The sequence below is a fragment of the Lutjanus erythropterus genome, chromosome 12, assembly GCF_056507025.1.
Source record: "Lutjanus erythropterus isolate fLutEry1 chromosome 12, fLutEry1.hap2, whole genome shotgun sequence".
Classification (NCBI taxonomy): Eukaryota; Metazoa; Chordata; class Actinopteri; order Lutjaniformes; family Lutjanidae; genus Lutjanus; species Lutjanus erythropterus.
Window position 1 is genome coordinate 3,261,853 of NC_139328.1, and position 23,445 is coordinate 3,285,297.

At 40.3% G+C, this 23,445-nt stretch overlaps 2 protein-coding genes across 6 annotated transcripts; both read right to left on the reverse strand.

Annotated features, from left to right (window-relative positions):
* Positions 1 to 1,506: 1,506 nt before the first annotated feature.
* Positions 1,507 to 13,813, reverse strand: serbp1b (SERPINE1 mRNA binding protein 1b). 3 transcript variants are annotated; one of them, XM_084731363.1, is made up of 9 exons: positions 13,254 to 13,813; positions 10,404 to 10,584; positions 9,215 to 9,355; positions 7,301 to 7,372; positions 6,079 to 6,154; positions 5,619 to 5,804; positions 4,043 to 4,108; positions 3,602 to 3,787; positions 1,507 to 2,495 (listed from the first exon to the last, which is right to left on the reverse strand). In XM_084731363.1, exons 1-9 carry the CDS (start codon positions 13,507 to 13,509, stop codon positions 2,436 to 2,438), a joined length of 1,224 nt encoding a protein of 407 aa, XP_084587489.1. In that variant the 5' UTR covers positions 13,510 to 13,813; the 3' UTR covers positions 1,507 to 2,435. The 3 variants fall into 3 exon arrangements, with proteins under 3 accessions (XP_084587489.1, XP_084587488.1, XP_084587490.1); XM_084731362.1 differs by having other exon boundaries at positions 3,602 to 3,790; positions 13,254 to 13,793; XM_084731364.1 differs by having other exon boundaries at positions 3,602 to 3,790; positions 5,619 to 5,796; positions 6,080 to 6,154; positions 13,254 to 13,772.
* A 1,816-nt stretch (positions 13,814 to 15,629) lies between these two features.
* Positions 15,630 to 23,304, reverse strand: LOC146317323 (3-keto-steroid reductase/17-beta-hydroxysteroid dehydrogenase 7-like). Of its 3 annotated transcripts, none has more exons than XM_084731368.1 (10): positions 23,147 to 23,304; positions 21,084 to 21,287; positions 20,905 to 20,997; positions 20,642 to 20,756; positions 20,125 to 20,319; positions 18,141 to 18,245; positions 17,990 to 18,046; positions 17,804 to 17,902; positions 16,773 to 16,909; positions 15,630 to 15,800 (listed from the first exon to the last, which is right to left on the reverse strand). In XM_084731368.1, the coding sequence occupies exons 1-9, from the start codon at positions 23,179 to 23,181 to the stop codon at positions 16,775 to 16,777; spliced, it is 1,038 nt and encodes a 345-aa protein (XP_084587494.1). In that variant the 5' UTR covers positions 23,182 to 23,304; the 3' UTR covers positions 15,630 to 15,800; positions 16,773 to 16,774. The 3 variants fall into 3 exon arrangements, with proteins under 3 accessions (XP_084587494.1, XP_084587492.1, XP_084587491.1); XM_084731366.1 differs by having other exon boundaries at positions 15,630 to 15,818; XM_084731365.1 differs by having other exon boundaries at positions 15,630 to 16,909.
* Positions 23,305 to 23,445: the final 141 nt, after the last annotated feature.

The following is a 23,445-nucleotide window of genomic DNA, read 5'->3' on the forward strand; positions in this document are numbered from 1 at the left end:
CAGATTATCAGTTAGCACTGAATACTGGAGGGAATGTGAGGAACAGGAAACTCATTAATTTTTTTTTCTTACTTTTGTCCCTTGTTGAAAAGGTTTTGGGGGTCAATTCAGGAGAAAACCATAAATATTTTTAATTTAAAGAAACCACTACAGCCACCAAACATTACGGTATCATTCCAGCAGAAATAGAAAAGGCAGGAGGTAAATATTTATATACAATAATTCATAAAGCTGCATTAAAGCAAATGAAATGGAACTGGATGAATGTTAAAGTCACCATCTAACGCCTGACGATATTAAACACACTGGAGTAAATGGGTCAAAGACAGATGGAGTGGAACAGTAAAATTTATATAAATTATACTTGAGAGTACAGGAGGACTCCCCCTTTCCCCCTTCTTTCTGTCTCTCTTTTTCTTTTTATTCTATTCCCCTGACACTGTCTGTAAAAACAAAAACTGTATAAATGAGGCAGGATGAATAAAACGAGTGAACTTCATAACTTGTAACGGGGAAACCTGCAAAAACCTGAGCGTAAATCAAAGCCGTCTGAACTGTTAACGTCCCTCCAGAGTTTATATGGGGTAGTTCAGTCAATTAAAGAGTCCACAGCACGTTTCTTTACACCTTTAAAATCACAGTATCGATTTTAAAACAACCCAACAGCCACTGGCAGAATACATGTAACACCTCTAAAGCAATTTATTAGAACAGGGATGTTTGCAGAGAAAAGTTTCACCGTCATGTGGCTCAAACAGTCCTACGAGAAAACTGCTCCAGCCGTCTGTATCAGTGCATCGCCAGCAAGTCTTTGCAGAGCACAGCATGTAAAGCTTTAAAATTTACTCCCATCCTGTTCATTACCCCCCTACACCCCCCCCCTCCCAACCCCTTTTACCCTTTGATCCCGCCCCCTCTGCCCCGGATGTGAAACATACCCGCTTCATTTAAAAGAAAACGCTCACTGGAAACGCTTGACACAGGTGGCTAAAAGCACCGTTAGCTTACATTACATTCTGTAGCTCGTGATTGTTCCACGATGACAGCCGACATTTCTTTCAGACAAATTATGCATTGGTGCTGCTGCACTGATTTAAAAAAAACAAAACAAAAAAAACAGCAAATATGGTTTACAGAAGGGGAAGGAACACAATCTTCAGAGGACTGGTGCTGATAAAACCAAGTGCTTTGAGATCTGAGACATTACAGATACTGTAAGAGCGAGATATGTCCACGTTCTAGCTATCGTTCTCGCCTAGACTTCAACAATCACTTCTCAAAAAGACATGAGAACTTGCCGTCTGTTTGAGAGAACGGCAAGTCCGTAGTAGAGGAATACTTAAATTCTAAGTAACTAGCTGTCAAATTCACACAGTCAAACCTCACACTTTGTAGCACACGCACACGCGCGCACGCACACGCACACGCACACACACACACACACACACACACACACACACACTTAACAAAAAAATACAATATTTGCTTAGTGGTCCTGAAGTTACAAGTAGTACAGTCTGTATGACCTACGAGGACCAGCCTAAAGATATACATTGGGCCCTGGGACACCCTGAAAACACAGGTAGCACATCTGGATCAGGGGATACAAAGCATTACTAACCACTGGTCCACCAAAAAAAAAGAAAAAAAAAAAAAGGCAAGCTATCAAAAGAAAACAAAGAAAAACAAAAAATAAAAGGAAAAGAGGCATTTACTTTCACTGCACAACAAGCAGAAAAATACCAAGCTTTAGTAGGAAGTCACTTCGCCTGGTTACCCATCCTGAATTTGTGCCTCGCAAAAGGGGGATGGGTAGTCAGGATCAGGAATAATTACACTTTAAAATGTTAAGCCATACTTCAGATATCTATGTTTTCTATGTAGTGTAGTGCTACCACATCAGTGTGTATTACTGGGAGGAAAAACTCCAGTAGAAAGTCTTTTCTAAAGATGACCCCATAATACTGAGCTGAAGTCATGAGGAGGAAAAAATAAAAAAAATGAAAAGCACAAAAGCTTCGGGGGGAGAAGAGATACACACACTTCAACCTAATCGCAGAAATGCAGAAATTCAAGCAGCACAAAAAAATATCAATGAAGTATGCATAATCTCTGAAAAAAAAAAAAAAGAAAAAGAAAAAAGAAGTATGAAAACATCCCTGCTTTCATGTTCCTAAATACAAAACTTCAGTGTAACAAGAGGTCCTTTTTCCGCCTTTTTTTTGTCTTTTGTTCTCCTTTAAAACAGGTAAAATTTTAGTCCTCTGGTGGTGTGAGTGGTATGGGATGACAGTCTTTTTTTTTTGTCATTTAAAATCTTTTTTTTTTTCTCTGTTTTCTTATTATACTTGAAGATGTGGTAAGCATGCAAGCCTCGTAGAGGAGGGGCCCCCGGAAGGGCTGATGGGTGGGCTGGTGGTGGAAAAAAGGAGGCTTTAGGCCAGAGCTGGGAAGGCCTCGGGATCGTCCACGTTGGGGACCGACACTCCACTCGCCTGCGGGGACAAAAACACACAAACACACCGGGACAAGGTTCAGAGCGCTTATATTAAAGGACCAATGCGTAGGATTCAGTGGCATGTGCTCCGATCAATACTTTTTTTTAGCTACAGTGGACGAGAATTTAACCGTACCATTTCTTAAAGGTATAGCAGAACTTAAAGGGATAGTTCACCCAAAAATAAGAATTCAGACATTATCTACTCACCCTCATGCTGATTGAGGGTCGGGATGTATTTGGACTTGGATAACAAAAAGTGTTCGTAGCTCTTGATTAAAGTCTTTTACATAAATTAAATATAAAACAATAAGAAACGGCAGTTAATTCAAAACTCAAAAGTTAATTCAAAAGTTTTTTTTACTTTGCCACAAACAAACATAGATGATAAATAAAATAAACATTTTGATTTTGAAATGATATTTATGATAGTTTGTGTAGAGCCCTGCTTCACATCCAGTCTAAAACTGGAGAAATTATTATTCAAATCAATAAACAGCTGATTTAAGTAGAGCAGAAACTACAAGTCAATTAAATGATTGGAAGAAAATTATAGTTTGCAACAATTCTGATTGCTGAACTGTTGTTTTAAGTCGTCTTTCAAAGCATAAAGGTCAGAAATGCATTGGTTCAAAAATCCCAAACACTGTTTTTTCTCTTTTGTCTGAGGACTGAATATTTTTGGAGTTTACACTGTTTGAACTAAACTTTGTGAGGAGCGTCTGACGTATAAACCAAACAAAATAATTACATTAATTGATGAAAATACTTGTTAGTTTCAGTCCTAAATTAAAATAATAAAACAAAAAGTATGAATTTTAAGCCAGCTTTTGATACTTGACATTAAATATTGTTAATTATTACTTGTTGTAAACTCTAAACACAAATCCAGCGCGCCCCTGCTGTGAGGCGGGTGTTTGAGTCCAGCGTCATGTGATCAGTGGTCTGTTATTTCAGGGCCTCGTTGTTCCACAGCTCGTTTTCCAGCTCAGTGGTTTTTACAGCCTGTTCTCAGTCACTGAGCTCAACCTTTTGTCGGGGACACTAAAAAAAAAAAAAAAAACACCTGTGTTGTTGGCAGTGACAACGGCTTTTTATTGTTACCTTTTCGGACCGTCCTCCCCCGCGTGCCGTCCTGCTGCCTCCCCCGCCGCGGCCTCCCCTGCCCCCGCGAGCTCCCCCGCGCCCGCGGCCGGGGCGGCCCAAGTCTCCGAAGTTGATCTCCAGCTGGGATGTGATGTCGTTGGCTGGTTTGCGGAAGTGGTGGTCGCTGGACTCGTCGGGGTTGGCCTGCTGAGAGACAACAGACGGTGAAAACACGTTAGACTCCGACTGTACCTCCATACTGAGTGGTTTGTTTATAAAGCAGACAGGAAGTGAGTGAACGTGTGAGTTCTTTGACTTTCTTCGACTTTCTTAACACCAACAGGGTCTTTAATTCTTCATTTCCTCTGGAGCAAACGAAAATAAAAACAAACAAACCATTTTGTGGTTTTATACAGATTGTTCACACTAGATGTTGGAGTGTGTGTGAGCTGCAGGCACCTTGTGGTACAGAGCGTGTGTGTCTGCTTCCGTCTCTGCCGCGTCAATCAAAGCACCAACTGGCCTCTGAAATGTAAAGACAGCAGAAGGTTTTTCATTAATACAATGTAAGATCAGCTGGTGAGACAACGATGTCCGCGCTACACAGAAGTCTGCTAACAAACGCTAAAAATCTTCTATTTGAAGACATTCGCAAAAAAACAACTAATGTTTGCCAGTTTCCTGTCGTCTCCTCGGTCATCATCAGACTAATTTGCAACTTGTGAATTAGTCTTTCCAGGGAGTTTTATTCTCATGCACAGACCAAATTTGCCCCTGGACACAAATTTCTGCACCCTCATCTTAATGTGAGCAACAGAATCTCCTGAAAACAGATTATTTTATTAGTGTTTTTAAGACTATAAAACAAGGATAGAGGTTTGTTGTACTTCTGTTGCTTGTTTCTTTAATGACACTTAATTGGAATATTCCTCATAAAAGACACACCATGGCAGCTAAACGATACACTAAAATGTATTTCTAAAAACATCTGAGGTGAGAAACAGATGATGTAATGACAGATTATTGATCCACATTTGATCGACACTGCCTAATTTGACAGTTCGATCCTGAGGTGTTACGCTGGACGGATCTGCTGACTGGACGCAGCTGGATCGACCTACAACCAATCAGACTGTTCAAATCTGGACTGGTGACGATCCTCTGCCAATCATCATAGAGTTTGGGGGAGGGGGATCAGACACATCTGCCAGAGTCAATGAAAACATGAGCTCAGCAGGATAGTTACTGGCCCTGTGCTAGAAAATTAAAACAAACACAAATGGATTCATTTTTAACCTGTCAACTCATTATGGTTATAAGTTAAAATATTAACTGGTTAAAATGTTAACTAGAATCACAGCCTCCACCAACCAGTCAAGCTCCACGTCTGTCAAGACTCACAAGTAGTGAAGACTTCAAAGGAATTTAATAAAAAGGTATTCATAGTATTTTCTGGCAAAACCGAATATATCAAAACTTGAAGGCTGTTTTTACAGAGGAGTACAGAGGACTGATAGACAGCTGAACATTATGATGTCACAGTGAAGTTGATCTTTGACCTTTTGGATATAAAATGTCATCACTTTGTCCTCTTAGATATACGTGTTGACATTTGGGACAGATTTAATGAAAATTCCCTCAGGCGTTTTGGAGGTATTGCGTTTGTGAGAATGGGATGGACTAATGGTCACACTGACCTTTGACCTCTGACCACCAAAATCTCATCAGTTCATACTTCAATCTAAGTGGACATTTGTGCAGAGTTTGATGAAATTCTGTCGAAGCATTCTGGACATATCGTGTTCACGAGAATGAGTTGGACGGACAGACGCAAGGTCAACCTGGAAACGTAACACCTTCGGCCACAGCTTTTTTTAATGCCGCCAGGGACGGATAAAAATCTAAGTCTAAAGGTACGTTTACTTAAGGTCGTTTCAGGTCACAGTGGACGTATGGACAGAACTGAAACATGAGCCTGCACAGAGCTGCTGCAGACAGTTGGGTGTTGGTAGAGTGAAAAGTTTTCCACACTCACGTCTTCACTCTTGGATTTGTGCAGCACGTATCCTTTCTTCCACTGGCTGTCGGCTCCTTCATTGGGCTTGCGGATGTTGAACTCCACCTTGGTGCGCTCCTTGTCCTGCATGGCCTTCCACTCGTCCAGGGTCATCTCTTTGGGGCCTTCATTTTTCACTTCTTCCACCTCATTCTCCCTGGAAAGCCAACACACAACAACAACAACAACAACAATGTGGAACCTGAAACCTCCAAACAGCCAATCCTCTTAGCTCTATACATGTTCTCTAATCCTGAGGCCAAAAGGTCGACGACAATGTTCATCCCATTTGCACTGAGGCTTTGTGACGAAAATGCACATGCAGAGATACTATTTGTGACACGGAGCGGCGTGCTGACGTAGAACTCGGATGGTTCAAACGACTTTTTTGGGAGCTGTTAGACAGATTCCTCTAACAAACATCTGATGTGGATACTCACTTGTTCTCGGAGCCGGCGGGTGCATTTTCCTCTCCCTCTGGGACCGTCTCAGGAGCAGCAGTCTGTTCAGCCTCGCTGGAAACAAAGACACACAGCCACCTCGTCAATACCGATATACTGCCTCCAGCTGAAACACTATCTCTTAGTACAGCTAGCCTTTTACAGCTAGCTCACAAATGCACTCTATCCTGCATGTTGCACCCTTTTCATCTACCGTTATTACACACTAACCTCAATAATAAAACGCTAGAATTGATTTGTAAACATTTCACAACACACTTAGGGTCAAACCTGCTTTGTATCTAACCCCAAATGCACAGTATGTTCCAGACAATGTTCAGTAAAAATGTTCCATTAACAGGAATGTTTGGGCTAACTGAAGCGGGGTTGTATGAGCTACTTATCAATAGTCAGTATATTAGCTACAGTAGACGCCGGTCAGCACAGCACTAATCAAACAGCTGATGTGGACAGGCTCAGCAACTACAGGTGTTTTAGTCAAAAGGTCCATGTAAATTAAATAAATAAATAAAAATCAATCAATTTACGTGAACTTTTCTAACACAAACAGCTGTTCCATAACCCAAAAACATCTCTGCAAAAACCAACCTAACTCCATGGGCCAATCACTCTTTTTAACTCGCAGAACAGAGGAGTTGCTGGTCTACTGCTGCCTCGATCTGTTAGCTTATTTGTGTTGCTGTTGTTTTGTGTGATTTTGGTGGTTTAAAACAACAGTTTGGACTCAAACTCATAACAGAGACAATCTAATATCAAGGCAGGACCTCCCGTATTCTGCAAAGTAAAATTACTGATTTCACCTATAGAGTTTGGTTGGTTTGGACAGAGTAAAGTTTATATAATGGCAGTTTCCTGCAAAGTAAAGAGGTGAAAATTATCGAAATTTAGTGCACATTTAAACTGATATCGAACGTTTTTTAAGTGGCTAAAATACCAGTACTTTGCTTAACTTCTGTACTGGTGCTCCTCTCTGCTTCTCCTAACAGTCATCTAACCACAGCTAATGAACTGACTCGATAAGTTCCACATCAAACGATCCGGACTATCTCTTTAAAACTGGTGCCCTTATTTATTCAAGTACAAAAATAGAGCCACTTTATGTAGACCACACAGTAAGCAATAAATTTCAGATGTGCATCATTATCCTGCAGACAGGAGCGCTCAGATAAACGGGCCACGTGTCTGTTCTGTAAAACCCACCTCACTTCATCCTTCACGTTGCCCCAGTTGTTCGAGCCACTGCCGCCGCGCTTCTCCTCACTTTTCTGATTGCTGCAGCACACAAAGGAAAACACACACACACACACACACACACACACACACACACACACACACACACACACACACACACACACACACACACACACACACACACACACACACACACACACACACACACACACACACACACTTTAATGTATGCGGTTTATAAATACTTCCAGCCCACAGTGAACAGTAATTCTGAAACCTGAGATGTCATTAAAAACACTTTCTTAGCACTGTTATTTAATGTAAAGAACAGGCCTGACTGCCAACAGACTTCAGAGTTATCACAAGACCACAATTTTAATGACTTGGATAAAATACTGACCAATATTTAATACATAGAATAGCAAAAAGAAAAAGTCCTAGCACACAAAATAGAATAATTTTTCCACTGTACACAGTGCTGGGACAGACAAAGTCACAAAGTCAACTGTCTGGTTTTGCTGCTGCAGGCCAACTTTCAGACAGGAGAGTAAAGACTGAACTGAGGTCCTGAGTGGGAACTTAAAGCTGCGGTCGGCAGTTTTATTTTTGGTGTCATTGGGAAAAAAATCCATAAATAACCTTTAAGCATGATGTGATTCAAGTGGTCAGAGATAAACCCAGACTTCTGCAGCTCCTCTTGTCAGTTTAAAATGCCTCCATACTGCTCATCTGGTGTAATCCAAGTCTCCTAAACCCTCAACATGCTGAGCTGACTGAAAAAAAAAAAAGGTATTTACACTATGTTTTTAGCCTGAATCTTCACTGTAGATCTTTAGCTTGGAGCCACGTTCATGTACACAAACTGTGTTTAGGAGACCTGAATTATGCAAGATGAGCAATACGGTTGCATTTCATTGGGTTTGGTTGTTTTTTTCCCATTTGAAAACTGAACTAAACCAGACCTTCAACTGTCATGAAGGTGAGTAGATAAAGACTGAATTTTCATTTTTGGGAGAACTATCCCTTTAATACGTACTCTAGTAATCTCGTGTCACCAACAAGGATGGAGGCATTTTCAAACATTATTTTGTGAGATTACAGGAGGAGTCCCATCAACTCACTTACTGCACCTGTAAATATATTTATTTTATAGCTTTGATACTATAATCATAGGAGAAATATATGATGTATTTGTTATAATAAATCATAAAAATGACCATGATATGTCATCTGAGATTAAGGAAATGGCAACAATGGTACAGCCAGTATTTCTACTCCGGCCTGTGACTTATGTTATTGTTTCACACAAATTAAAGTTAAAATTAATTCTAAATGCTCAGTTAGTGTCTGCTTATCAGTCAAGAGAAATCATTAATAATCTTTTAGAAGCAGTAGATGTTTGTAACAGTTAAACTGAACGACATGTTAATGGAGTCACTGAACTCCACAGTGTACTTTCAGAGCAGTGGGCTTTTGTTTTTCAGTATTACAGGCTTAACTTTACACTGACGGGCAGTTAACAGCTGATCACTTGCCGGTTGTCATCGTCAAATTACAATGTTGTGTTCGTCTTGCGTTCCTGCAGAGTTCCTGCAGCATGATCTATTGCTCCACCTCGTTATTTGGACTGCTGTTCTCATTTTTTGACGTGTAGTCGTTATATACTGCTCCTTTAAACACGTGGTATTGAAAAAATATTGATAATTTGATATTCTTGACAACCTTAATAGACTTCTAGACAAATGAACACAAACATAAGCAGTGCCACCTTGTCCTGGCACCCTAAGGCAGTTTAAGAGCTCATGAAGGTTATCTGTTGATAATAAATAACAAAGATTAAAGAATGAGATGCTTTGGTATGTAGTCACGTCTATTTCTGGATTCGCTGGTCTGCTAAGGTCGCAGAGCTCAGCACTGACTCACGATTTGTCACTGCCGCTGTGTCTGTCAAAGTCTCGTTTCCCACGGGAGTCAAAACCGTCTCCTCGGCCCATGCCCCGTCCTCTTCCACCACGCCCACCCCGGCCGCCACCACGCCCTCTCGGGGGCCTGTCTCCAGAGGGCCTGATGGGACACAAACACAAGCACACTTAATTTACAAGTTCATGTGACACACTTGCATATATCTGCTCTTAAAGGGATAGTTCAGATAATTTGATCACCAAACTGCCAACAAAAATCCAGAGGTGAAATCAGTCATTTTGCGTCACAGAACATGGTCTTTTTTTCATAAATCAAAGCTATTGTCATAATTCAGTCATTATCTACTCACCCTCATGTCGACTGAAGGGCACTTTTAGGTGACCAGTTTTCAAATGTCAAGAAAAAAAAAAAAAGACAGAATAAAAATATAAAATGCCTCTATACTGTTTGATTGGTGTAATCCAAGTCTCCTAAAGCCCCAAGATGCCAAGTTGAGTCAAAAAGATGTTATTTCCACCATGTTTTTATCCTGAATCTTCACTGTCGATCTTTAACTTGGAGCCACGTTCACACACACACTGTCTGAACTGTGTGTGTGTGTGTGGTGTGACGGTGTGCAAACAGCATGTTGGGACTTTAGGAGACTTGGATTACACCAGACGAGCAGCATGGAAGCATTTTATATTTCTTCTTTCTGTTAGTTTTTACATTTGAAAACTGGTCACTATTCACTTCCATTGTTTGGGAGATTCTGCAACAGTTTTCCTGTGAAAGTCCAGCAGTTTTCCGCAAACTAACAAAATAAACTCAACACTTAAGTGGCATGAGGGTGAGTAGATAATGACTGAATTTTTATTTTTGGGTGAACTATCCCTTTAATATTTTTTTGGTAGACTTTTTTTAAGTGACTAAAATATTTACATGCTGGCACTCCTCTCTGCTTCTGCTCATACACACACACACACCTACATCAAATAATCTGAACTATCCCTTTAATGTCAGTGACAGCCAAGCTTTAAAAAAAAAGATGGCCGTGCAGTGATGTTGAGGTTAAGTGACTTTTAGAGATTATATCAAACACTGCGTTGCTGCACACACACCCCGACAGTGATCCTATGATAACACCAGACAGCCTTGAGCTAATCAGCATGTTTAAATATGTCCTCCGTCGTTCATCACAGCCACTCACTTGTCTGTGGAGAACTCTCCGGCTCCCTCAGGCTTGTCCTCGGCCGGCTTCTCGAAGCGGCGCTCGCGGGGAGGTCTCCGTTCCGGCCTCTTGTCTCCGGGTCGCCCTTCGCCCTGCCCGCCCTGATGCTGGGAACCAGGCTGGCCCTGCTGGTCTGGTCTTCGGCCCACCCGCCTGATACCTGACCATCGCACGGGAGTAAACAAAGAGTCAAAACCTCCACAAGACAGGTGTCTCCATCAGTGTGATTATCTGGCGTAAGTGTTTAAAGGAACAGTTCACCCAAAAATGAAAATTCAGGTATTATCTAGTGACCCTCATGCTGATTGAGGGTTGGATTTATTTTGTTAGTCCACAAAACTCTGCTGGAGTTTCACAGGAAAACAGTGTTGCAGAATCTCCCAAACAATGGACGTGAATGTTGACCAGTTCTCAAATGTAAACAAAAACATAAAATGCCTCCATGCTGCTCGTCTGGTGTAATCCAAGTCTCCTAAAGTCCCAACATGCCGTTTGCACACCGTCACACCACACACACACACACACACACACACACACACACACACACACACAGAGTTCAGACAGGATAAAAACATGGTGTAAATAACATTTTTTTAAAGTCAATTTGGCATGTTGGGGCTTTAGGAGACTTGGATTACACCAGACATGTGAAAACTGGTCACCATTCACCTCCATTCTTGGGAGATGGGAGATTCTGCAACACTGTTTTCTTGTGAAACTCCAGCAGTGTTTTGTGAACTAAAGAAAAATAAACCCGACCTTCAATCTGCATGAGGGCGAGAAGATAATGACTGAATTTTCATTTTTGGGTGAACTGTCCCTTTAAAGGCTGCACTGCAGTAAAGTGCTGCAATTTTCTGAACTTACTGGGAACACTTTCTAATAACCATCGTAAATGGTAAAAGGATATTTCATTTAAGTTTTGTTGATGGTATTTTACTGTTTACAAACATTCAAATGTATATATGACCTAGAAACCATTTATCAACCAATTAAAAGTTCTATAAACATCAGTAACAGCTTTATAACAACCATTCAAATAATGTGTATAAACGGCACATTGTCACTTTCAACTCATCAAATGCGTCAGTTTGGTCAGCGGCCTGACACTCACGCAGGTCTCTGTAGTCAAATTAGTAATAACATCATGGTTTAGATGAACATAAAAAGGTTATCTACTGCAACCTACATACAGAAGTTATGTATGCAAACACGTCAGATATTATAATCATTAGTTGCAGCTTTATAATAAACATCCAAATAATGTTTATAGACAGTTTTCAGACTAATTATTAAACATTAACAAAGTGTTACAAATATTTTGTCCATCTCTGTAACAGTTTCTTTTTTTTTAGGTTTACAAATCATTTAGTAATTATCAACAAACAACTGAAAATACTATTTAAAATATGTAACGCATATAACACAGTACCATCCACACAGATTTCTACCTCCATACATGCACACGTGTATTCAGACAAAGCACCATGTTGATAACGTAAACAACCAGAAAAATATACTAATTTTTCCATTAATCCGTTAGTTGTTTGATCCATAAAATGTCAGAAAATATTGATCAGTTTCTTGTTTTGTCCACAACTCAAAGATATTCAGTTTACTGTCAGAGGGGAGTAAAGAAACCAGGAAATATTCACATTTAAGAGGCTGAAATTAGAATATTTTGACTTTTTTTTTTTTGAAGACATTAGACATTTTATGGATCAAACAACTAACTGATTAGTGGAAAAAATATTACCAGATTGATCACCTATTGAAAAATAGGTCCAAATGTGTGAAAACAGGTGGAGCGCACACCTGTTTTCACACCTATTTTTCAAGTGACAAGATCGTAACAGGACTTTCAATATTTTCTGACATTTTATGGACCATACAACTAATCGATTAGTGGAAAAAATATTTCCAGATCGATATTTTCTGCCAACAACTGATCGACAAATCGTGAATATCATAAACAGACTGATCTGCAATAAATTATCTGCAGCCCCAATCTTGATGCATGTTACTGCAAACATATATACGTTCAATAATTTATAAAATACCGAGTTAACAGAACATCTCGTTGGTTTAGATTCCTCACATCATAAAAACAATATGGAACATTTTAGACTACTGAGTAACAAGAATATAATTAAGTTATTACTAATTTTCTTCCAGTGTTTTTTTTAGAGGCCCAAATAAACTCTCCGTGATCCACCTGTGGGTCCCGATCCAGTGTTTGGTCTAAGCTCCTAATGCACTAATGTCTGTCCGTGCAACTGTTACCAGTGCAGGCTAACAGCAGGGCCTCTCGTTTCATTAACTCGCTGCTGTTGTTCGTGTTGTGTGGTTTTAGTCGAGCACGCTTTAAAATAAATATATTTTTTTCCACTCAGGGGATAAAACACGAACCCAAACAAAGAGCTGCTCTCCCAGCACGCAGGTGAATATCTGCGCATTTGCTTTGCAAAGCCTGCAGCTGCTAACAGAGCTGCGTAGACGGTGCACGAAGCAGCAGCAGCAGCAGCAGCAGCAGCATCCTCCTCCTCCTCCTCCTCTTCCTCCTCCACCACCACCAGCAGCAGCAGCAGCACACAGACAGTAACTAACACTAACTACACCTTCCTATCGGAGCAGGCTGCTGGACGGACACCGTCTCTGCGCCACAGGAGCCTGCAGGTGGACAGTGTTTGTCTCTAACCTCCGTGTTGACCTCACGCTGTTTGTCTCCGAGCAGCTAACGGGGCTAACAGGAGCTGCACATGACAGCTGATGATGCTAAAAGAGACGAAAATAAACAGAGGAGCCGCACAGAGCAGCCGGACATGTTACCTTCTTTCTTCAGGGGGACCGGAGCCTGGGACTCCTCCTTCTTGTCCAGCAGCGGGTTCTTCCTGTCCTTCTGGGACTCCTTCTTCGGCTGCTTGGCGGCTTGAGCGGCGGTCTTGGTGGACCCAGTGGCGGCCCCCTCCTTCTTCTTGTTCTCGGCGGCCTTCAGGATCTCGAACGGGTCCGACTCGTCGTCCAATAACTGGTCGAACCGGTTGGTTACGACGCAGCCGAAGCCTTCTTGCAGGTGTCCGGGCATGATGGCGCCCCTTCAGCGGGATTCACCTCCGATTCTACGAGGCTTGATGCGAACAATTCGCTGGATGCTGCCACAAGATGGCTGAGGAGAGCTGCCCCTTCTCTTCCGGTGCGAGCTCCATCCGGGACATGGCGCGGGGCGGCCGCGCGCACCAATCTGAACACACGGCGGCTGACATGTTTTTATTTACATTATGTAACGACGTGCTTTCATGTCCTCCAACCATAATCCGGGTTTAAATGTCTGAGAGGATATTTTACTCATCGGCTATAAGTAAAATACCTGTAGGGAAAATATGCATCCATGTGATTAAAAAAAAATTCAGTCATTCCCAAACACTGGTTCGGGACCCACAGGTGGGTCACAGGAGATTTTATTTAGGTCGCCAAATAAATAAAAACACTATGGAAGAAATTTTTATTCTGATAATTCAGTAGTCTAAAATGTTCTATATGGTTTTCCTGATGAGGAAATAAAACCAATGAGATTTTAAATGCATTTATTTATTATTTATTAAGTATTAAACGTGTATATATTTGCAAATGACATGCATCAAAATTAGGGCTGCAAGTAACTTACTGCTGATCAATCTGTCTGTTTTATTCGCAATTGACTGATCAGTTGTTGGTGAAAAATGGTGGAAAATGTCAATCCGGCAATACATTTTTTCCATAAAAATGAAATAAAATGTCAAAAAAAATAATGAAAATGGTTTAACTAACCCCATTACAATCTTGTCAATTGACAGGAAAACAGGTCACATGTTTGGACCTATTTTTCAACTAGTGATCAATCTGGCTAATCAATTAATTGTTTGGTCCATAAAATATCAGAAAAAATTTGATCAGTGTTTCTTGTTTTGTCCACAACTCAAAGATACTGAGTTTACCATCAGAGAGGACTGAAGAAACCAGGAAATATTCACATTTGAAAAGCTGTAGTAAATAGATACAAATAAATAAAAATAATTAAATAACAATTAATAATAAATAGTAATGATGAAAGTGGTCATAATAACTACATAAACAAATAATAATAAAATGATAATTAACCAAGAAATATGTAATAATAACAGTAAAAGATGATTAAAGTGTTGCTCATCTTAGCACACCCTTTTATTTTTTCTCTCTCCCATTTCAGGGGAAAAAACAAACGAAGCTGAGCCTGACAGGAGTTTCATTCTTGACATCCGTCACTGAAAATGCGCGCCTCAGGTTACACGAAGAAGATCCTGAATTTGTTTCTCCGGCAGCGTGACGGCTTTGTCAGTGTGCAGTGGAGCCGATTCCACAGGGGGCAGATATGTTTCCACCAGCTGTTACTCAGAATGCCCCTGCTGGCCCTGAACACACCATTTGCTGCTTTTTATAAACCCACAAATCCCACTTAATCTTATGATACCTGTGTCTATAGCATCAACACAGAGTCATAACTGCACATACAAGCAGGGCTGAGTCAGATTACTCTGAGGTGTAATCAGTTACTGCGTACATATTACATGCCAATTTTTGTAACTAGTAATTTAATCCACTGAATTACAAAAAAATGAATCTAATCTTAATACTTTTACATGACTTCAAAATCAAAACAGTGAAAATAGTGCACTTTGATTAATTTGAGTTCCACAAATATTTTTTTTTCTCTTTGAATATCTCAAAACGTTTTCAAAGCAAATGAAATGTACTTTTGCACACTTTTGTAACTATAATCCAATTACACATTTTCACGTAATCTGTGCCGATTACAGTTACTTATTTTTGTAATGTGATTACATAATCCCAGTTACATGTATGTAATATTGGATATTGGTGGGGTTTTGGTACATCTTCAGGCAATTATTAGTTATTAATTAGTACTGCAACTTTTCATTTTATCACTGATTAATTCCCAAACTTTTTCTGGCATGACTCCACCTTTCAGATGCTGAAAAAAGTTTGTTTTTGTTTTTTTAAAATTCTGAGTCGACCTAAACAAGCCTTCCAGTGAGTCAAACCTTTTGTTGATGGTATGTTGAAGGAGTTAAACTTTAAATTTCAGTAAGACAAGGCGTACGCACACAAGATAGTGAGAGGAGGAGTTGCGTTACACAAACATCAATCTTCCGAATCGACTGAAACCAGTTTGGCCTGTCGGAGACCTCAGGGGCTGTTCAGTTTATTTAAACAGGCCATTACAGGCAGCTAACTGTGCATCATGATGTATGGTTTGCGGTAAAAGGGAGAAGCCGCTGATGACAGCCGATGGCAGCGTCGGTGGTTGGTCACAGGCCTCAGGAAAGAAAAAATAAACGCCTGTGAAAGGTGAGAAGCCTGTTGTAGGAGAAACATGATACAGCAGCTATCAGATGAAGACATGCAGGCAGTGGTTTCTGTGTTACAACAAGAAGGCAGCAACACATGAAACTCCTGCTGGTAACTGATCTCACATGACGGTGACGCCCCGAACAGTTCATGTATAAAAGTAAAAAGACAAGGTGGTTTTGATCTGATGTTAAAATATGACAAATGCATTGAACATAATTTGATTTTCCCAGGATTTCCCTGCATTTCTCCTGATTTCTAACAAATAAAATGGCACTGCGTACAGGCATGTGTAAAAGCCCTACGTCTACCGTTTCCACTCGGACAACAATATGTCACACCAAATGTTTTGTGGTGCAGAAGAAAGCTGCTCGTCACGTTTCTTATGGAAAGTTTATAGGAAAGGAGCACATTTTTCTATGAGCAGCCTAACTAACATACCTTTGGAAAAAAATGTAAAATATTCATTTTCTGCTGTTGGACAACGTAAGGCTAAATGCTGAGGTCCCATTGAGCTTTCCATAAGTCATCTGCAGCAATCAGTTGGCAAAAAACGTGTGTACTTAGTTTGTTATTTCCCTTAAAGGGACAGTTCACCCAAAAAGTAAAAAATTCAGTTATTCTCTACTCATCCACATGCCGACTGAAGGTCTGGTTTAGTTTTTTAGTCCAGAAAAAACTGCTGGAGTTTCACAGGAAAACAGTGTTGCAGAATCTCCCAAACAATGGAAGTGAATGGTGTGACCAGAAGTCACCAGAATGCAGGAAATAAACTATGAAACCCCTGACCCCCGCTTTTGTTTTGAAAATCTGCTTTGTTTTTGAGGCCTCAATGTCAGTGGTTTTGTTGAAAAAACAATAAACATAAAGACACGTAACTCAATGAAAGAATAAGAGCACTGTTATTGATCCTCATCACAAATAATACACAAATGTAAAAACCTTCATTCACAAAAGACTCACTTCTACTCTATCTCACTGAGGTTTTGTCCATTATCTTCCTTTCCAGCGTTTCTCTCGCTCAGTTTCCTTCTGACTAACTTCTCGAGTTCTAGAAGTTTTGTGTAGAGGACTTCCGACATTTCTTCATCAATGTCCATCTGAAACAACAACAGAAACACAGGAAATCTGGATCAATTATATGTAAACAAAACAGCTTAAGCAGCAGATCACATCAATCACAATGTACAGGTACTGCACCTGACCCAGAATTTTATCAGTTGAATCGGATTTGGCTGTTGAAAACGAAAATTCAACAACTTATGTGCAGTGTTCATATTACACGATGCAAAGTGTCACATTTCAGCAGCGTTTAAACCACGACTTGGTGATTACAGACTGTGATTAATGACTTCAAATGGCTCTTAATTCACACAGTATTTTTTCAGACAGTGTTTAACACGATCAATGAATAAGTTTTAATTTTAACTGATTTCTGAGTGTTTTCTTCCTGTCAGACTAATATAAATTAAATTTTGCATTTAATCGACAGGGAATTTAGTCGCCAGGAACATCCCTACCAGTAAGACTCACGTTTTAATGCCTTTCTTCTTCATCAGCGATGTGAAAACATCAGATTTCTCACAGTCACAGAAAGTAAAAGTGTTCATTCTCCTGCAGGTATCTGGTCTATCACTCCTCTCCAATTCCATCACTTTTAGTTTCATCATTCATGGTGATTTAGAGACTCGTGCTTTGTGAACAGTGACTCAACTAACACAACATGTTTTTAAATAAGGGCACCAGCTAATATTAAACCATGTTTTTGATTATTTTTATTTCAATGATTCCTCATTAAAATGTGCTCCCTGTGCATCTGTTTTATCCTGTTTTTGATCAAACTTGTCTTTCTTCCTGCTTGGTATTCTATAAAAACGGCCTCAACTGATCCCCGTCTTTCATACGAATATTAACATTTATCTGACATTCACACAGAAAACACTCGATCAGTGTGTTGTTTGTGTCTGTGGAGGCAGTGATCTGTGGTTACTCACCTGTCGAGGCTGAGTGTAGTTTGTTCCAAGTCCTGATGTTAAACTGTGGTACTTTGCTCTCGGATCCAGAGACTCTGGATTTTGAAGAAACAGCCAGTGCTGTAAAAAAAAAAAAAAAAGAGCAGGATTGATTGTTGTTGTTCAGTTTTATCATGAGGAGGAAAAGAGAAGAGGTGGACGACATACCAGTGCCTCTGCTCCGTTGTACGGCGTGAGAGTGAACGTGTTGGTGAAGATCCTGATCTGTTCGACACAGAAACAGAAAAGATGTCACAATAACACGAGACAATCGAGTTTAACGCAGACGAGCAGAGTGATGAAATGAATCATCGCTCACCAGCCACATGATGGGCATGATGAGCGTCCAGAAGCAGGAGGGGAGGATACCGTAGGTCAGATTAGTCATCACCAGTCCTGGACATATTACAGACGAGAACAGCCCCTGTCACAAACACAACATGATGTATTTAACACAACAGATGACGGTTAATTAAAAGATTTTTAACCCAGCCTTCATAAAATAAGGGTTTCTATCAGTCATGGTTTGATATAAAAACAGTCCCTCCAGGATTTGGATTGTTGCAGCCTAAAATTCCTGATTTCTCAGCAGCTTCGCTAAAAACTGCAATGCATGTTTCAATGTTTTCAGGCTTTTTTTTGCAATGAAATTGCAGGAACAAGTGAAAATTGTACAAGAAAAAAAGCTTTTTTTTTGGTGTAATTCAGTAAAAATGGAGGGCTGCTTGTTTCAGGGAGAAGAAAACCTCACTCTGTTCTGAGTGTTCTAACTAATGTTATACCAAAAAGGCTCAGAATTACAAAATTATACAAATCTGCTTTATTTTTAATAAAAAAAAAAAAACACCAGGGGAAACAGAATTTTTTTGTCCCTCAAACTCAATGAAAACAGACAAAATTCTAAAATAAAAGTGCAAAGAGCGTTGATAAATGTCAATAACAACGACAGTGTGCTCTTTTCAATACCTCGGACAAAATAAAAAAAAATACACAAACAAAAAAACAAAAAGTGAATAATAAAGATTGAGACGTACACGTATGATGTTAGTGTGAGGGACTGCTCTGATTGGTGGAGCTCACTGGAGGCTACAATGATTGGTCAAATTTGCAGAAAAGTTGCAGAGATTGGACAAAACTGCAAGGCGGCACAGAATCCACAGGGACTGGTTGAAGTTGTGTGAACGGTTGCAATTATTGCTCCTTTAAATAATTTATTTATACACAAATCCTAACAAACTGACTCCAGGTCATGCCAACACACACAGGTTAGTTTGTGCATCAGTAAGTTGGTTAACAAAATCACAGAGCTATATTTTATTTATGATAATATACTGTATCTAATAACACAAGGCCAAATGAACTGTTTAGGGAAAACTGCTTTTAATGCTGGTCCATTAAACATTTATGGTTTTACTTTGTAGATATTATTATTAAATTAACAGTGATAGAAATTCTGTTGGACTTTTTAATTTCAAGATTCAAGATTCATAAAAACTTTCTTCCAAAGTACACATTGAAAATCCTGTGAAGAAGCTGAAACTAAGGATAGGTTTTAATTTTTGAAAATAAGGCTTGTTTTAACATATTAAACACGAAAAAAGACTTGTGCTTTTTAAAGTGTTTTGGATTATGGTGATGCATGCTGCCTCCTTTACATTTACCATTTTTTTACATTCTTTATTTATGAGTCAGTCTTCAGATTCGTTCCACCAGGATTCCTGTTTACACTGAACTTATTTTGCTCCCCTGATGTGGAAACATCTGTACTGCATCCTAATAATCTCATCCCCTTGGAAAATTTTAAATTCATGTCAGGAGTCCTTCTAACTGAGACATGCAGCGGTTTTTATTTGATCTGGATTTAGTTTCTTCCTTATGTGTCTGACATTTGTATTTTCTGTCTGTATGTTTTCTGTCTAAATCCTCAAAAAAGAGATTTCGGTCTCAAAGTTGAATAAAGGTTAAATAAAAAATAAATAAATAAATAAAAGCAGTGTATATGGTATATTTTGAGTTCTGGTATTAGGCTTTATTGGTTGACCTGGCAACCCTGGATGTGGTCTTAATTGGACGCCATGTTTTTTCTGAAGAATACAGATGGATGGTGTGAATTTATACAGATTTTTTGATGCATTTTTATGCTAGATTTTTCTTGAACAACATCAGAGAGATGACACAAGCTGCGTAGCTGCTTCATACTCTTTTCTGATCAGATTAGTTTTCATCTGTTAATCAATTTCAGCCACCGTGAGTCTCGTTTTAATGCCTTCGGCGGTAATCTGCAGGTCGTGTGACAGACAAACCTGGCTGTTCTTGTGTCTGTTGAGCGCCAGGCTGACCAAATCTGACGCGTACTTGGAGGAGCTGTAGGGCTCTGTTCCGTTTCTGTGCTGCATGTCCTCCATGCTGAAGGCAGAGCGGCGGGCGTTACTCGATGAGGTCCACACTATCCTGGACGTGTGACCTGCGTCGCACAGCAGATGCTCCAGCTCCCTGATCTAGAGCACAGAGACGAGGACATGAGGTCCACGGGACAACACAGGTGAAACACACGGGTACAATAAAATGTCACAGAGGGAAAAAAACATTTAATAACATTTTTAAAGTGTTTCCCGATGAACAATGATATGATGTTTTTCTACTGTATTCTACTGTGTGGTTATAACTCTAGAATGTAATAAGCGAGATGACGTGCAGGAAGTAGATCATGACTGGGACACCTACATGAAGCTCACTGCACGTTATTCCTTACATAATACTGATGACCAGAAGTCAAATGAAGATATTTGTTATCATGTTTGTGTGCAGCGTGTGGCGTACCAGGAGGAAATGACCAAAGAGGTTGGTGGCAAAAACTTCCTGCATGCCGTCTGAGTTGAGGTCATCCTGTTGAGTTAAGAGACCCTCTGCTGTCGCAAACATGTTGATGACATTCCTGCAGCGAGATGATCCATCATTACATCACACGGACAACGGACAAGGTGCACTGGTGCACCATCATGGAGCTTAAGGCTGACAGGAAATCAAAATAAAAAGACACAAATCAAAGCAGAAAAAGTCAGGAAGTGACTCTGAGATGGTACCTGGAGAACAGACCCTTGAAAAAAGCTTTGACATTCACTTGTGGATTGGGCATAATTCCTGCATTTAGATACAGAAAGTCAATTCTGCTGTACCTGTAGAAAAACAAACATGTATTAGTGAATCTTATCTCCACAAGAGAAAAAGGAGCTGTGAAGTGGCGGGACGTCAGTATCAGTACCTGGCCTTGACCTCCTGAGCAGCCGTGAGCACCGACTGCACCGAGCCCACGTCGAGCTGCAGTAAGTCTACACGGGCGCCGCCGTGAGAGGTCAGGAGGGCGGAGCGGGCAGCCTCGGCCCGCTGCATGTTTCTGCAGGCCAGACAGAGCCAAAGCTGGCTGTCCTCCGTCAGCAGCCTTTCACACAGGGCCAGGCCAATACCGCTGCATGAAGCGACAGATGGCAGACAAACACGAGCACGTCAACACATTTCCCTGAGGAACAGTGTGATCACACAGATTTACTGAATAAATCAAATGTAAACATGGAGGACTGTCTTGGTGTATTTGGAGAAGAAATGATAAAGGCAGATTGGAAACATTTGATTGCACGTTAAAGTTTGACAGTGTGAGTGGATAATAAGATCCTTTTTTATTCTGTCTAAGTCACTTAATTCTGATAATACCCCAAACCAGCTGTGTTTTAGGAGTGGTGGTGGTTTTAGGTGGAGTTTCAGTTTTTTCATTTCTGGACAGTAAATTCTTCTTAATTATACAATGAAATACACCAATACATAAATACATTAGCTGACCGTCTGAGATGACTTTCAACTAGTGTGTGAGTTATGAGGGAAAATGTAAAAATGTTACAACTGACCCATCGCTAAGCCCCGCCTCCAAACAGCAATCATCCAATCATAGCTTAGCAACTGTAAATGTAGAGCTAACTAATAACTAGAGCTGTCAAGCTTTCCATTTCTCTGAAATGTTGAAGGTGTGCAGGAGGCTCTGAGAAGAGCGATACTCTGTCTGGACGGTGGCGTCTTTTTTGTTGTCTCTCAAAAATGTGAAACACAAGAGCACATGAGTGGTGAATGAATTAAACTCTGTCTTCATCTGCTCTAACATAAGCAGTGAAAGTTAGCATGTTTGGCTAAATAATGCTAGCTTACTGGCTGCAGTAACTTTACCTCCAGACAAACTTGTAAGATACCACTGCATCTTGTTCTGTCGGGGTTTGAGGAGGAGGATGTGGGCTGATGCAGACTGGCTCGCTGCCTCAGGTCTAAGACAGGTTAGCTGGTTAGCTTAGCTCTTATCCCAGCTGTCTCCCACAGTCGTAGTCCGGCTTGGTCACAGTCCACTGTGCTTCCTTTTCCCATGTTATTCAGTATATTTGTGTCATTTATCATGTAGATATAAGTGCTTAATTTCACCATCCGACCAACGTTTGCTGAGATGTAAGCTAGCTTTAGCCTCAGTCTTTTAGCATTAACATTATATCATGTATGCAGCTGCTAGGAAACTTTACATAAACACTTCAACAGGATTCTTGTTTTAAAATGTGTCACATGGAAACATTAAAACATCAGCTGGAGACTTCGCAGGTGACTCAAGTCGAGTTAGCATTAGCATTAGCTTACATCAGCCAGCTACACTTATGAAATCTGTTTGTGAGTCATTATTTTAGCCGACAAAATCCACTGGCATCAGCTAGAAATAAGAATCTGCTTTTGTTTAATTCTCTAAGGATTCAAAGACCTCGTGTTTCAACAGTTACTCCCAATTTCGATGTTAACTCTGCTGCTGTTATCACCATAAACTGCATAAATGCAGTGCAAGAATGGAAAGATTGGCAAGCTTAGTGACAGTAACTAAGGAGGGCGGAGCTTAGTGAAGGGTCAAATGCCTCCTGTCTCCCCTACTCAGGTAAAGTACAGGTACCTCAAAGCTGTATTGAAGTGCAGTACTTGACTAAATGTACAGGGTAACTTTACACCACTGAATTGTAGTATTTTTCTGTTCTGTAATATTAAATGTTATTTCTGCTTATGAAATGTGCGACGCACATAAAAAACAGCGAATTAAATAAACGTCAGGTGTTAAACATTATAACAGCTTGTAAACATTACAGTCAGTCTGTCACAGAGGCAGTTTGTCTCAACAGGAGGAACAGTAAAGTTTTTAATTCTGCCGCCAGGTGAACACACGCTGACTCTCATCTTCTTCACTGTTTATCAGCTAACAAGAGACGTCACTTTGTAACAATATGACACGTTATAACGCAGTTTGAGTGGACCCACCTGTTGGCGCCGGTTACTATAACAACTCTGTCCATGTCTGAGCGACGTTAGCAGCAGCTGGAAGTGAAACGAAGAGTCAAACCGGAGCTAAACGCTCTTTAACGGTGGACTTTTCATTCACAGGAGAACGAAGTCATGACCCGCCCCACTCTGATTCTGATTGGCTAGTACTCGTTGCCTTTGTTGGTTTTGGATTGGGTAGGTTTTGACACGTGGAGTGTGATTGGGTAAGAGTTAGGATGAGAAAATCGGGGTAAGCCAATCAGAAGCAGAGCAGGGCGGGGCGTGCGTTCGCCATA

Coding starts and splice junctions, on each gene's coding strand:
- serbp1b (XM_084731362.1), bottom strand. CDS start 13,509: ATGCCCGGACACCTGCAAGAAGGCTTCGGCTGCGTCGTAACCAACCGG. Junction 10,585..13,253: donor GGTCCCCCTGAAGAAAGAAG/GTAACATGTCCG, acceptor TGCGATGGTCAG/GTATCAGGCGGGTGGGCCGA. Junction 9,356..10,403: donor GGAGAGTTCTCCACAGACAA/GTGAGTGGCTGT, acceptor GTGTCCCATCAG/GCCCTCTGGAGACAGGCCCC.
- LOC146317323 (XM_084731368.1), bottom strand. CDS start 23,181: ATGGACAGAGTTGTTATAGTAACCGGCGCCAACAG. Junction 21,288..23,146: donor ATAGTAACCGGCGCCAACAG/GTGGGTCCACTC, acceptor CGCTTCATGCAG/CGGTATTGGCCTGGCCCTGT. Junction 18,047..18,140: donor TCATGCCCATCATGTGGCTG/GTGAGCGATGAT, acceptor TGTGTCGAACAG/ATCAGGATCTTCACCAACAC.